This window comes from Otolemur garnettii, unplaced genomic scaffold (assembly GCF_000181295.1).
Source record: "Otolemur garnettii isolate 467f Iridium unplaced genomic scaffold, OtoGar3 scaffold00038, whole genome shotgun sequence".
NCBI classification, from domain to species: Eukaryota; Metazoa; Chordata; class Mammalia; order Primates; family Galagidae; genus Otolemur; species Otolemur garnettii.
In genome coordinates, this window is record NW_003852433.1 from 5,247,621 (window position 1) to 5,261,192 (window position 13,572).

General features: G+C 53.7%; 1 protein-coding gene across 2 annotated transcripts; it reads right to left on the bottom strand.

The window, feature by feature from the left end:
• Positions 1-7,694: 7,694 nt before the first annotated feature.
• On the bottom strand, positions 7,695-11,089 carry LIF (LIF, interleukin 6 family cytokine). 2 transcript variants are annotated; one of them, XM_003789868.2, is made up of 3 exons: positions 10,967-11,089; positions 8,824-9,002; positions 7,695-8,177 (listed from the first exon to the last, which is right to left on the bottom strand). In XM_003789868.2, the coding sequence occupies exons 1-3, from the start codon at positions 10,983-10,985 to the stop codon at positions 7,767-7,769; spliced, it is 609 nt and encodes a 202-aa protein (XP_003789916.1). In that variant the 5' UTR covers positions 10,986-11,089; the 3' UTR covers positions 7,695-7,766. The 2 variants fall into 2 exon arrangements, with proteins under 2 accessions (XP_003789916.1, XP_023369076.1); XM_023513308.1 differs by lacking the exon at positions 10,967-11,089 and having other exon boundaries at positions 7,767-8,177; positions 8,824-9,027.
• Between the last annotated feature and the right edge of the window lie 2,483 nt (positions 11,090-13,572).

The window sequence follows — 13,572 nt, forward strand, 5'->3', positions numbered from 1 at the left end:
GATGGGGCCCTGGTGAAAGGGGCAGGAAAGGGCCTGCTGACAGGTAGAGCCCTTCTCGGTTTTGATTCATTGACTGTCTGGGCAGGAGCGGGACTGAGCTGCTAGGAATTACAAAAATGTCTCACACATATTTTCCTTTGGCTGGTGGTTTTGTGCTTAGTTAACCTCCACTGGGCCCCTGCCTCCCATCCCTTTGCTCATCTGTGGCTCTCCCCCTACATCCCCCAGCCCCACAACCCCAGATACCCTCTCTTCACACCCCCTCTCCTGGCCCCCGGTCATTGATGTATGGCTGGAGTGGGCAGGGCTTGACCACATCCTCATAATTAAATTTTTTGGCCCCTGAAGTGAGTCCAAAGGAGGGTGGTGCTTCTTCCAAGTCAAAGGGATGGATTCGAACTGGGGCCTCTGCTGGGGCAGGAGGAAGCTGGGGAAGTGTCCTAGATGCTGGAGCCAGTGAATAGTAAAAGGCTTTCTATCTGGGTTTCAGAGAACCCATGAGGCCTTGGATTGAGGCAGAGACTCAAGGCCACTGATCCCCAAATCCCTGCCCTATTCATGGTGCCTTCCTTCCTGCTCCCTCCTGATGGCATTCCTCAGAGACCACCTGTTGTCCCTCTAGCTTTCACAGGCTTTTCCAGGAGGGTGGAAACTCTTCATCAATAAAAAGGGTTTTTTAAATTTGGGGATAGGGTGGAAGCTTCTGAGGCATAGTCTACCTCAGCCCTGCCTTCAAAAGTCTATCCTTTGATTGGGCCAAAGCCCCAGTTTGTGCCTATGTCATCCTGGCCCCTTATAGAATCCCCATCATTGGACTGTATTTTAGTCTGTTTTCTGTTACCCCAACATAATGTTACAGGATAATGTTCTTATAAAGAAAAGAAGTTTATTTAGCTCCCAGTTCTAGAGGCTGGGAAGTCCAAGAGCATGGCATCTGCATCTGGTGAGGACCTCCCTGCTGCATCATTACATGATGCAAGGGATCACATGGTGAGAAACTGGGAGTATGTCTCTCTTCTTATAGAACCACCAGTCCTGGCTTGACACCTGTAGCTCAGCAACTAGGGCACCAGCCACATACACTGGAGCTGGAGGGTTCAAATGCAGCCCAGGCCTGCCAAACAACAATCACAACTACAACCAAAAATTAGCCAAGCCGTGGTAGGTGCCTGTAGCCCCATACTTGGGGTGCTGAGGCAAGACAATCTTTAAGCCCAAGAGTTTGAGGTTGCTGTGAGCTATGATTCCATAGCATACTGAGACTCTGTCTCAAAAAAACAAAAAACAAAAAACCACTAGTCCTATCACAGGGGCTCCACCCCAATTACCCTATCTGATCCCAGTTACCTCCCAAAGGCCCCATTGCCAGTCAACATATGAATTGGAGATTAAATTTCCAAAACATGAAATTTGAGAGACACATTCAAACTATAGCAGGCTGCACTGGGCGTTGGGCACCAGCTTTTGCAAAGAAGGCTGCAGAACAGTCCCTTAGGAATCCACACATCTGTGCAAAAGGTCATGTCTGCAGGAAGGGGCCCAGCATGTCACCTGCTGCTACCCACCATAGGTCTCCAGGGAGAAACTCCCTTTCAAACCCAGTTCGAGGACAGGCTCTTCTGTCCCTGAGACTCCTCTTTTCTGATTACAAGAATCTTATAACAAGATCACATTTCCCTTTTTCCTTTAGCTGCCAGGAATTTCAGAGCCAACTTTGAAGCTCAGCTGTGGTAATCACAGCTACAACCCCTTGGGATCTGAAATATTATTTTCTTTCTCTCTGTGGTCTTAGTTTTCTCTCTGTGTTTATATTTTCTCTGATCCTGATTCTGCATCTATTTTATCAGTATTTGTATTATGTAGCTTCTGTTATAAGCTGGTTTCCATGTTGTTTGCAAGAAAAAGAACTATTACTAGGGATATAAATACATGGTAGTTCTATTATGACATTAATATTTATTGCTAAAAATGTGGCTGTTTAGCATAATAAATTATGTCCCTTTCTGTGTTGTATTTGGACTTAGAGCAGAGGTTACCTGGGAGGTTACCTGGGAGATTCTTTGTTTTACCCGTTATTAACCCTTGAATGCCTGTGGTCTCCATGAAGATGCACAAACACCAAGAGCATCTCTCACAAGCTGGATGACATTGGGATAGTCCCTGGGCCTCAGTTTCCTCATCTGTGAAATGGGGAGAGTAACCCAGCCCCAGCCTCATAGAGTGGTTAGGAGGTTCTCATGACAGGTGACAAAATGCTTTGTGAGCTATAAAGTGCAGGTCTAACAGTGCCCTCACAAGATAGGTGTTGGTGATTTGTCCCCTTGGGATTTGGAGGGTCCCATGTCCCATTGAATTCCTGAGAGCCAGGAGGGAAGAAGATTCCAGTGGATATCTGGGCTTTCTCATATGGAGTTGACTCACCATATGCCTGAGGTCAGGGGCTTTCTCTGTCCATGAGCCCTCTGAGCCTGAGACTCAAATTACCATCAGGATCAATCAGCTGGGATGTCTGTCCAACCTGCTTACATCCTCCCTGTCAACTTGGTGGTGGCCTTGAACTCAGGGTTGTCGAATCCTTCCTTCTATATTCATAGCAGGGACGGGGCAGGGGGTTGTCTATGACCCCTTTCTCCCGGCAAGGAGGGAGCCAGGTGTCTGAGATTCATTCTGCCTTGATTATCTTCATCCATGGATGGGAGGGCTGTGCCCCAAATTCACAAGGTGTTTCTATCGCCCTATTTATTGGCTCCTTATGAAGTAGACAGGATGGTGCCCATCACTGACAATTGCAATTTCACAGATAAGAGAAATGATCTCAGAGAGGTCTTGGTCCCATGCACTTGGTGCAGCCAGGCCAGGCCAGCCAGACCAAGGACCCAGGTCTCGGGGGTAGGACCTTCCCAGCAGAGCAAAGGCCTTCCTTTCTCTCATGAAATGATTGTTTTTTGCCGTTTCTTTGGAAGGTGACCGAATAGCCAATTAATAGGCTTTTCTTCTTTCTGGCCAGGGCAGAGCCCTCTCTCAGTCTGGAGAATTCTCCAGACAGCAGCAGGGAGAGACCTCTAATCCCTGCCCCCCTCCTGGAGCCCCACAGAGCCTCAGTTAGGATCTCACATCCCCATAATTCCCTCCCTTTCTGTACTTTGGCATTTGTTTTGTTTCCTTCTAGTTTCCTAGTAAAGGTTTCTTTTGAAATGCTTCAACTCGGTCTCCCCTGAGTAGAAGGGAGGGGTGTTTCCAGTCCTGGGCAGCTGGGACTGGGAGGACTTCTCAGGGGTGTGGCTGAGGGCCCCAGCCAGCCCGGAGGGGCAGGAGACGCTGGAGCTGCACTTCAGGGGGAAAGACTCAGAAACAGCTGTCACCCTGACTGCCTTGGTGATCTGCACTTGGCTGTGGACTCGGGAGGAATGAGAGATGAAAGCGCAGGGTGGCCATTCTCCAGCTATAATGTGTACACAACTCACCCGGGATCTTGTTAAAGGGCAGGTTCTCGAGAGGGGGGTGAGACCAAGATCCTGCATTTCTAATCAGCTCCCAGCTGAGGCCAATGTCTTCTGTCCAGGGTCTTCATTGTATACGGAACAGAGGGGACCACAGCCCAACCCCACTCCTGTCTCCTAGAGTCATGCTCTCCCCGCTACGAACTCCCTGCCTTCTATGCACCTGGTCCTGCACACACATCCTCCTGCATGGGGTAATTAATTGTTCCTACCAACCTGTGAGCTGTGGACTGTGTCCTATTCGTCTTTGGAATCTGGCACAGAGCCTGACCAACATCCACAAAATGAAGGAGTGACTCTCAAAAAGACTGCCAGATCCCCAAGATGAACCTCAGCTGAGAAGCCCCAACCCCAGCCCCCAGAGCAATGACAGGGAGACACTTAGGGCCACTCCAGACCTTCTGTGTCTGTGGCTTCCCATCCAAGTTCTAACCTTGAGTTCCCTGAAGAAGAGGCCCCAGCAGGCTGGAAAGAAGGTTGCAGTGGAAGGAGGTCTCTGAGGGTGAAGCAGGAAGAGGGATGGCATGTCCCTTATGGGTGAACTACTTAGGCCCAGAAAAGCCATCAGGATGGGCAGAATCATCTTTGGTTCTTGCTCCAGCATCCTGTGTGATTCTGAGCAGAACCCTGCTCCTTCCTGCTCTGGAGCGAATCAGGCTGAGTGACAGAGACCTAGGCAGCTTGTATCTTCTAGGTCCCTAAAGTTCCAGGTAGGGAAAGGGCATGAGATTTGTAGGTAAAGGAGTGGCTCTAAGCATTTCAAGTAACTGTGGGCATGTGTTTTCCTCTCGTTGAGCCTCAGTTTCCTAATCTGGTAAATGGGAATGATTCTATGGGACTTAGGTGAGGGCCTGGTAATGAGTGAGCTAAGACATCAAGCAACATTCTCCCTGTTTCTGAGCAGTCCACCCCTCTCTTTGGTGGCACACTATGGTCTTGACCTGCCTGGGTCAAAATTCTGCCCACCCACCCCTGTGGATGCCAGCACTCCCTCCTCCTCCCTCCTGCCTTGTGCTGAGCCGGTGCCCAGGATGGGGACCATCGCACACCCTCGAGCCTGTCTCCACACATGAATACACTCAAAAGAGCCAGCCAAGAGCAGATCCTTTATTCATTTCTCTTTTTTCTTAAAAAAAAAAAAAGTATTCCTTCGGTATAAAAAATAAATATTTTAAATATGACATTGAATAAATAAAAATAATCTGTCAGTATGAAACATCCCCACAGGGTACATTCATCAAAGAGGAATTTGTCATCCAAGGCCAAGTCCTTTTCAACGAAAAGGCAAGAGGGAAACTTCTAAGGCCACATGGTGGGCCCACTGAGCCAGCACGTGGACCCTGATGGGGTGGGGAAATGGAGATGCTTCTAGCGTAGGAACATCTGTACCATCTGAAGAGAAGTTGCTACCCTGCTAGATTCCAGGGCTCCAACTCACTATGCTGTGTATACTCTGGTGAGCCAGCTATGCAGAGCTGGGTTACTTGAGTCAGGGTGGATGTCCCCCAGCCAGGAACAAAGAGGAAGACAAGGAGGACAGGGAGGAGAGACAAGTAAACTAGCAGTGCTTTTCTGTTTACATTTTTAAATAATAAATAAGGGCCCCAATAGTTGTCTCTTGATAAATTACAAAGTAACTGTCTTGCCCTCTCCTCTGCCAGTGGTCCCTCCCTCTTCCTCTGTCCCAGGGACGGTGTGGCCAACAAGAACAGATGAAAAAAGAACAGAAGTACAGCTCCCCAGCCCAAAAAGTTGTTTCACACAAAGGGTCCCTGATCCAGTGATGCTGCGCAGCCTGGATGCTGACAGCCAGTGCTGAGGACGGTGCCAAGGGGCTGAGTCCTGGTTGAGTCCAGGCTGAGCAGGAGGGCATCACGGACCCAGCAGCTGTGGACAGTGAGAAGGAGATGCTCTGCTTCCTGAGCCCTCAGAGGCTGCTAGGTGGGCCCCACACAGCATCTGCATCTGTGGGGTGGCATGGTGACAGGAGGGCCAGTAACCCCCAGCCATGGGAACAGTGATTCTGGTTTTTAGATACATATATCTTTCTCAAGACCCAGCTTGGGGAAGCGTCGCTAACTCCATGCCAAGCCCAAAGGAGCAGAGGGTTGGAAGGACAGCCTCTGAGACCCCGGACAAGGGTGAAGTGACCCATGTTTAAACAGTCACATCTTAGTCTTGCTGCCAGGATGGACCATCCTCTCCCTTCCACCTCCCCCACACTGGTCTCAGGGCCTGCCCACCCGCCATCCAGGTAAAGTGCTTAGAGAATGAGAGAGAAAGGTGCAAAGTGAGTGTAAAGTACCGTAATTAGTACCATAATCTTGAACTTGGAGGACTGCCCCACTCAGGCCCAGACCGCTCACTCTGAGCAGCAGCCATCCCTCCCCTCTCTCAGACTAGAGGGCGTTTTTTCTACTTGCCTGGCCCCAGCACAAAGGAAGGGATCGAGTTCCCTGCCTGGGATCCCAGACATGGGTGGGAGTGGGAAGGAGGTGGAGAAGGAGGGACCACAGCTTCCTGGTCTGGATCCCAGGCGTCTCAGGCCTTGCTTTCCTCCTCTCCAGAGCAGGGGACAGCTGTTCCCTCACCACTGCCCAACTTCCCAGGGTCCAGTCAGGCCCTTGCACCCTCGGTGGGTGTTTGGACCACCTGAGGCGCTTCCCTGCCATGTGGGAGCATGCTGGGTGCAAGGGATTGTTCTAGGGCCCCTCAACTGCTAGTTCAGAGGTAGGGTGGGGGCAAGGGAACAGCAACAGGGTGAGCCGCTAAGATCGCCTTGTCTGCTGCTCAGAGAATGATGCTCCTTGCTACACAATGCCAGTGGGACACCAGCCCTCTGGAGCCAAGAAAAGCAAGCACCTGGCCACTCTGCAAACTAGCCCAGCCCCTGCAGCCGGGACCCTGACTCCCCTAAAGCGAGTCACAGTGGGACTGGGGGTACATAGCCAGGCCTCCTGTCCCCACCTGGACCTTGAGTTCTCTCAGATCCTGACACTCCTCTGAGCTTCACCACATTCCACTTGTAACATCATCAACTTCCAGGCCAGGCCTGCTAAGCCCTAGCCCTGGCTCCTGTGTAAAGGATCTGGCATAATATTTTTGTTGAGTAGGGAGCCAGGAAGAGGAATTAACTTTGCCATTGAAAGCACCAATAAGTTAATATAAATAGGATATCATAATAAATAGAAATTAAGCTGGATCACACACACAGCATTTTTGGACCCCAGACTTCCCTGAGATCCTGAGCTCAAGTGCTGCTGCCCCTTGCACTAGGGACCAGAGATGGCCTCTGGTCTCCCTCAAGTACCTTTATGTGACCTCACAGAGCCTCTATGAGCCTTGGATATAAACTGCTCCTCTGAGCCCTCCAGTCCTTCCCCTAAAGATCCTGCCCAGGAGGAAGACTCTGGGTGTCCCCAGAACCTCCTCAACTGACTTTACAACCTGCCCCTGCCCTGCCCACCTGCATAAACCCCACCTCTGGGTGACCACCAGACCCTGGCTGTCCCAGGCTGCAGGGAAGACAGCAGGGATGAGGAAGATGAGCCCATCAAACCTTCTAGAGTCTCTCCTTCATCCCAAACTTGAAAGTGACTTTTCTGCCTCCCAAAAATCCTGCATGCCACCTAACCTTCCAGTTAGGTGGAAGGTCCTTCTAGAACCTTCCACCTAACAGTCCCTAGGCCTGAACTTGAAAGAAGACAGCATTCCACCCCAGAGGCTCTTTCTGTCTTCCACTTAGCAAACTTCTGGAGGATAAGAAGTCCTCTGGGATCCTAGTCCCTCTGGCCCACCCCAGTGCCCACCAAGACTTCCAAAGTCTACCTAAAGGGCAGCAAAGGCATGACAATGGTCATTTGCTGGGGGCTGCTGTCACGCCCTGTTATGCCTGCTATAGATAACTTGTGCAGTTTGCTCACTGCACAAAGTAAGCAGGGGGCCAAGAAGACAAGAGGGGGCAGAAGTCCAGCCCCTACCCTCCTTGCCAGTCTGACACCCTGGTTGCCATCTCCCAGAGGAAGGGGCGCCTTCTTGGAGTTGGTGCTGAATATAGGCCCTACCTATGGAAGTTTCAACTCTGCTCGGTTTCATCACAGCCCACCCAGAGTGGAATGGGCCAGCCAGGAACCCCTTGGGGTCTGCCAGCAACCCCCATTTTGGTCTAGCATTGCCCTTGGGCCCTGGCCAACTTTTGAGAGCCCCCCACATCTGGATCCCGCTCCCGAAATCCCTTGGTTCACGGCATATTTCAAGACATCCCGCTTAGAAGGCCTGGGCCACCACTGCGATGACCTGCTTGTACTTCCCTAGCAGCTGACAGCCCAGCTTCTTCTTCTGGAAGACGTCCTTGCCTGAGGTGTCAGGGCCATAGGTCACATCCACATGGGCCACGTGGTACTTGCTGCATAGGCGGCACTGCACATTGCTGAGGAGGCCCCGCATGACATCCGCAGTGGCGTTGAGCTTGCTGTGGAGGCTGAGGGCATTGGGATTAAGTATCTTCTGGTCCCGGGTGATGTTGCCCAGGGAGGAGCCCATGTATGCGATGATTCGATATAACTCCACCAGCTTGGCCTTCTCTGTGCCATTAGGGTGGAAGGGCGGGAAGTCTGTCACATTGGGACCACACAACTTGTCCAAGTTGTTGGGGAACGGCTCCCCCTGGGCTGTGTACTGAGGAGCAGAGGTGCAGAAGAGAAGTCAGGGATCAGGGTTCTAACCCTGCCACCAAGATTCTGTACTTGTACTAGGGCCTCAGTTTCCCCACCTGTGACACGGGGACCCAATTCCTTGCCCTGTAGGCATCTAGAATAGTCATCAGAGCCAGAAATAATTCTAGTGTGAGTGCCCTTGCTGAAGAGCAAGGCCTGGACCATGCAAGTGGTCATCATTATCACTATCATGACCATAGGGGACAGAGAAGAAAACAGCACCTCACTCCATGTGGTGCACCACACACATGCTGGCTTCCGCTGGCTTTGTCCCACTTTTCCTAGGGGTTCCTTCATGCCCAAAACTCACAGCACACTGTCTACACAGTGCTGTGAGATCCCTGCCTGCCTCCACCTGCCTGTGGTCAGTTCCTTGCTCTCCTGAAAGACTAGAAGTGCTGGGACCCCCTTTGCACCTCAGCTCAGCCCTCACTGACAGGGCACTTCAGAAAACATAAGGAAGAGGTCCTGGAAGTCGGATATGGTTCAACCAAGTCCCCTCCCCACTCTCTGCTTCTAACTCCAAAAGGGTCCCTCAGCCCAGGTAATTGGCTGACATTGGTAAGCCCCCTCTGTGTACCCTCCTCCGTGTCCCCGGGGTAACTCACATAGAGAATGAAGAGGGCGTTGGCACTGCTGTTGAGCTGTGCCAGTTGATTCCTGATCTGGTTCATGAGGTTGCTGTGACATGGGTGGCGTGTGGTGCAGGTGGTGTTGACGGGGGTGATGGGGAGGGGGCTCCCTGCCCCGTGTTTCCAGTGCAGAATCAGCAGCAGGGGCACAACTCCTGGGGACAGGCAGGAAGGATCCATGAGTGGAAAGGTAAGAAAAGGCACACCAGGTTGGACAGGCCACTCAAGTGAGAGGACACATATCCCTCTCACTACCTGTAGCTGTCTTCCCTGGACCCTGTTTTCCCTCCATGGAACTCTGTCTCCCTCTCTCTACCTTCCTGTCCCTCCTTGCTCTCTTTTTTGGGGGCGGAGGGTATGACAGAGACTCACTCTGTCACCCAGGCTAGAGTGCTGTGGCCTCAGCCCAGCTCAGAGCAACCTCAAACTCCTGGGCTCAAGTGATCCTCCTCCCTCAGCCTCCCCAGTAGCTGGGACTACAGGTGCCCGCCACAATGCCTGGCTAATTTTTCTATTTTTAGTAGAGATGGAGGTCTTGCTCTTACTCAGGCTGGTCTGAGCTCCCAAGGATCAAGGGATCCTCCTGCCTCAGCCCCCCCAGAGTACTAGCATTTCAGGTGTGAGCCATTGTACCTGGTCACCCTGCTCTCTTCTAGGATGAAGGAACAAGGGGCAGGAAGGACATCAGCTGTTCCCATCAGTGGGAAGCTGGGGAGGGTGGACAGGTGGATCCCAACTTCCCAGACTTTCTCTCAGGAAGGCAAATGCTCCAAGGTCTCCTGGCCTCTCTCCTTGGGTCCAGTAGGTGCAGAAGAAAAGAGGCTCCCCTTTCTACCTCCCAGAATGGGCTGGATTCTTAAGCACGGCTTCCTGCCCACTGGCTCACTGAAGCCTAAGTCTCCCAAACAAGGTGTCCATGGGCTCACTGGGCCAGCTTCCCCTTCATTCTGCCACCCACCCTCCATTTGCCCTTCTCCAATGTGGCCACTCCCACCACGTAGGACCCTCAACTTCATCCCTATTCTGCAGGTCTGTCCCCACTCTCCACCCCAAACTGTCATTCAAAACTTTCTGCCACCTCAGCTCTGGGCAGCCCCAGACTACATGCTCATCCCTCTTGTTTATAGTTCCCTGGCCCCAGGCCCCTGGGTTAGAGATCCAGGGGTCCCACATGCCACCCCCTCACCCAGCCTTGGAGAGGAAGAGGAAATGGTGCAGGAGGAAAGACAAAGGGGAAAAGGTCACACCACCCGCAGCCAGGTGGGCGGGGAGGAAGGAAAGTGAAAGGTGACAGGGAGCTGGGAGCTGCATGGGCCTGTCTGGGCTCATTCCTCCCTCCAGGGTGACTAGGGGAGATGCGGGTGGGGGGCGGTGCCTCCCCCTCATCCAGGCTCCCTCAGACCAGCTTTTCCAGGGCTAAGCTGAATGCACCTGAGGGTGGTAGGGACTGGGGGCAGTGACCCTTAAGGCTGGAGATCTCTAGCCAAGATCCCTGTGCTGGGACAGGACGGCTGGTGGCAGCCGCAAGTCACTTCTTCTGGGTCCCCTGTTCATCTCAGCATCCTCAGGCACTGCTCAGCCTGGGAGGTGGCTAGGGGACCCCCCCCATGCCCCCATCTCACCTAGCGCAGACCGCACACTATCCAGGCACGAGCAGACAGACGTGGCACCTGCTCCAGTCCCAGGCCGGAGTTTGCAAGCTGCTCAGATGGCGCACCCCTCCCAGGGAGCAGCCCAGGACGCAGTTGGAAAAGAGAAAGAAAAAAGAAAGAAAGAAAAAGAAAGACGCAGGATGAATCCAGGAGAAAGCAGAGAGGGAAGAGCAGCACAGGAGAGTGGCAGGAGGGAGAAGGAAGAGGAGAAAGAGGAAGGCTGCAGCTACCCCCTCCCTCGCTGCCAACCTGCTGGCCAAGCGGGCGCGCGGTGCCCGAGACCATGTGGCTGCGCTCGCTCCCGGCCGCCACCCAGCGCCTCCGGCGGCCCGGGCGCTGCGCGGGCGCCCCAAGCGTCTGTGTGTCTGCAGCGGGTGGGTGTCCCGATCGCACTGGCCAAGTGCCCCAAGGTGCCGCCACCTCCCGCTGCGGGGACGCGGAAGCCGGTGCGGGGCGGGTGGATTTACCTGCCGCCAAGACCTTCATTATGGGCTGGACTCCAGAGGGCCTTGGAGGAAACCTCGGATGCCGGCAGTTTTCAGAGGTTCATGCTCAAATGGGGAATTTGCCTGATTTATATACTGGAGCCTGTGTTGTAAGAAAAGAGTACAGCTATATTTAGCCGGGATCCCCAGTGCAGGAAGTTGTTTGAGGTGCAGCATCATAGGAAATTATGAATGAAAGAAAGTGAGAGTGAAGGGGGAGGGGGGATGAGTGCGAGGGGGAGGGTGGGGAGAGCAGACTTTTTCCCTCTTCTAAGAATCTGATTGATAAAATTATAATGAAGCCTTCGACAAAATGCCCTGCGGTTTTCCTGAGTGGCTTGCCCTGGGACTGTTTAAAGATGGACATGTCAGGGCGAGGGGGCCCAAGTCCGAGTCAGCGGGGTCCCCAGCAGTGGTCACCCCAGACGGCCCTGACTCACCTGGGTTTGGGGAGTGATGAGACACTGGACAAGCAGATGGAAGCTGGCACCTGTGGCCCCTTGGTTGGGGGGCTTTGGGGGTCAGTGGGAGCAGGCAGGCTGGGGCTTGGCTGAGAAGGAGGCTCCAGGAAGAGGGGCTGGGGCCAGGCTTGGACTTTAGACAGTAATAAAGCAGAACTGTACATGGGCGCTGGACGCCACCCCAGAGGTAGCTTAGTCCAACCTGCCCATTGCACTGGGCAGAGGGGCTCCAAGGAAAACGCATTGCCCAGAGCCCCAGAGGGTTAGGCCTCTAGAGCACCATCAGTGTGCCTGCTCTGCTGACCACTGCTGCCTGGGCTAGGAAGATGTGGGGTGAGGGTGGGGTAGCTGTGACTTGGTTCTTTGAGGACAGTTTGCAAGGGAATTTTTAAAAAGGTGGTCCAGCATTTCCATTCTGAAAGGGACACCCAAAGCGGAGACTGGGGGAGGCTTGGCAAAATCAGACACTGTTTTCCTCTGTGGGATGCTGGGGCGTGGCTAAGAGAACTAAAAATTGTTCAGTCCCTCCCAGACCTGCCTTGGAAGCCCCTTGGAGCTCAGCCTTAGAGAATGATGGCAGCCCCCAACAGGTGCTTCTGAAGTCACAATTTCCAGTGTCTGCCACTGCCAGGCAGATTCCAGAATGAGGAGGATAGGCAGCAAGGAGTGGTGGGGAGCAGGGAAAAGTGGGTGCAGCCGCTCCTCCTCTGTGAAAGGCAATGAAAAGTAAAACCAAAAAAACTCCATGAGGTGAAGGAGTGCTGGCCACACAACATGACTTACATCTGGGGCCATGCTGCTGCCTAGCCCCCCTCCCACCGTGTACCAGAAGATGTCTCATTCCACTCCCACCTGACCCTGACCTAAGGTCAAGGTAGAAGAGTTAGTTTTCCAAGGCCAGGGAGCTCCTGCAACCTTGCTTGACTCTGCCCCTATGGCCTCCTCGGCCACCCTCCATGCCCTGGCTCCTACCTCTTGCCACATCCCAGACCTGCTCAGCCACTCGCTCCTCCCTCATCGTGCCAGGACGAGCCCTTGTGCCCTTGAGCCCTAGGAGCCCTCATGCCTGCTGCCACCCCCCCCCCCCCCCCACCCCCGCCACACACACACATCCTGTCCTATCCAGGCTCTTGCTCCTTCATGCTTTCCCTGAAGGGCCCCCACAACGCCGTGATAAGAATGGCACTTCCCAGCAGGAAAGAGGCCAGTAGAGATCTCATGCCTGCTGCCACCCCCCCACCCCCCCCACCCCCGCCACACACACACATCCTGTCCTATCCAGGCTCTTGCTCCTTCATGCTTTCCCTGAAGGGCCCCAGATGTGGGGTGATAAGAATGGCACTTCCCAGCAGGAAAGAGGCCAGTAGAGCTTTCCTGTTTCCTGCTTCCCTGCATCTTGTCTCTTCTTTGGGGGGCCGTGGAGGGTCCACCTGACACTGCTCCCATACACCTGCACCAGAGTCAGCATGCACCCCCAGGAAGCCCACCCACCTTGGCCTAGCTCAGGACATTGCAGCTCACCTACCCTTTTCTCCCCTTCCCCCAGCATCTCCATTACATGGGCTCTGGATCAGTTCCACCTCCACACTGCCCAGACCCTGTCACCTGACTAGGCCTGACCTGGACCCTAAATCCACGTGACTGGAGCCCCACTGTGGCCCCTTAAATCCACATGACCAAGGGCGCACTATGAACCCTTAATTAATTCCACACTGTGGCCCCATCCATGAGACTCCTGTCCCCCTCTGCACCATCCTTCTGAGTGCACTTCCAGACCTGGCACCACCTTCTACCTCCCTAGCCCACATCAGCCATATAATCCACCCCCAATCTCCATTTAATCTCAGCCCCACCCCACAGCAAACAGGAAGTGAGGACAGGATCCAGAAGACACTGACACTAGGGCCACTTAACCCCATCCCTGACCAGCCCCACCCATGCCTCAGTTTCCCCTCTCACGGTACCTGACTTGGCTCGTGCTCCCCAAGTGCTCTAGGCCCCTTGGCACCCCAGGCCCAGCCTCCCCCTCCTATCCATGCCCAGGCATCACCTGTGCCAGGCCTTGGGGAGGGAGGCAAGGCAGGGTCTCTGAACTGCAAGCCTATGAGCTGCTTGAAACGTGGCTGC

Excerpts from the sequence above, each read along its gene's own strand:
- LIF (XM_023513308.1), bottom strand. The coding sequence starts at position 9,027 with ATGGATCCTTCCTGCCTGTCCCCAGGAGTTGTGCCCCTGCTGCTGATT. Across the intron at positions 8,178-8,823 it reads ACGCCCTCTTCATTCTCTAT|TACACAGCCCAGGGGGAGCC; the intron begins GTGAGTTACCCC and ends TCTGCTCCTCAG.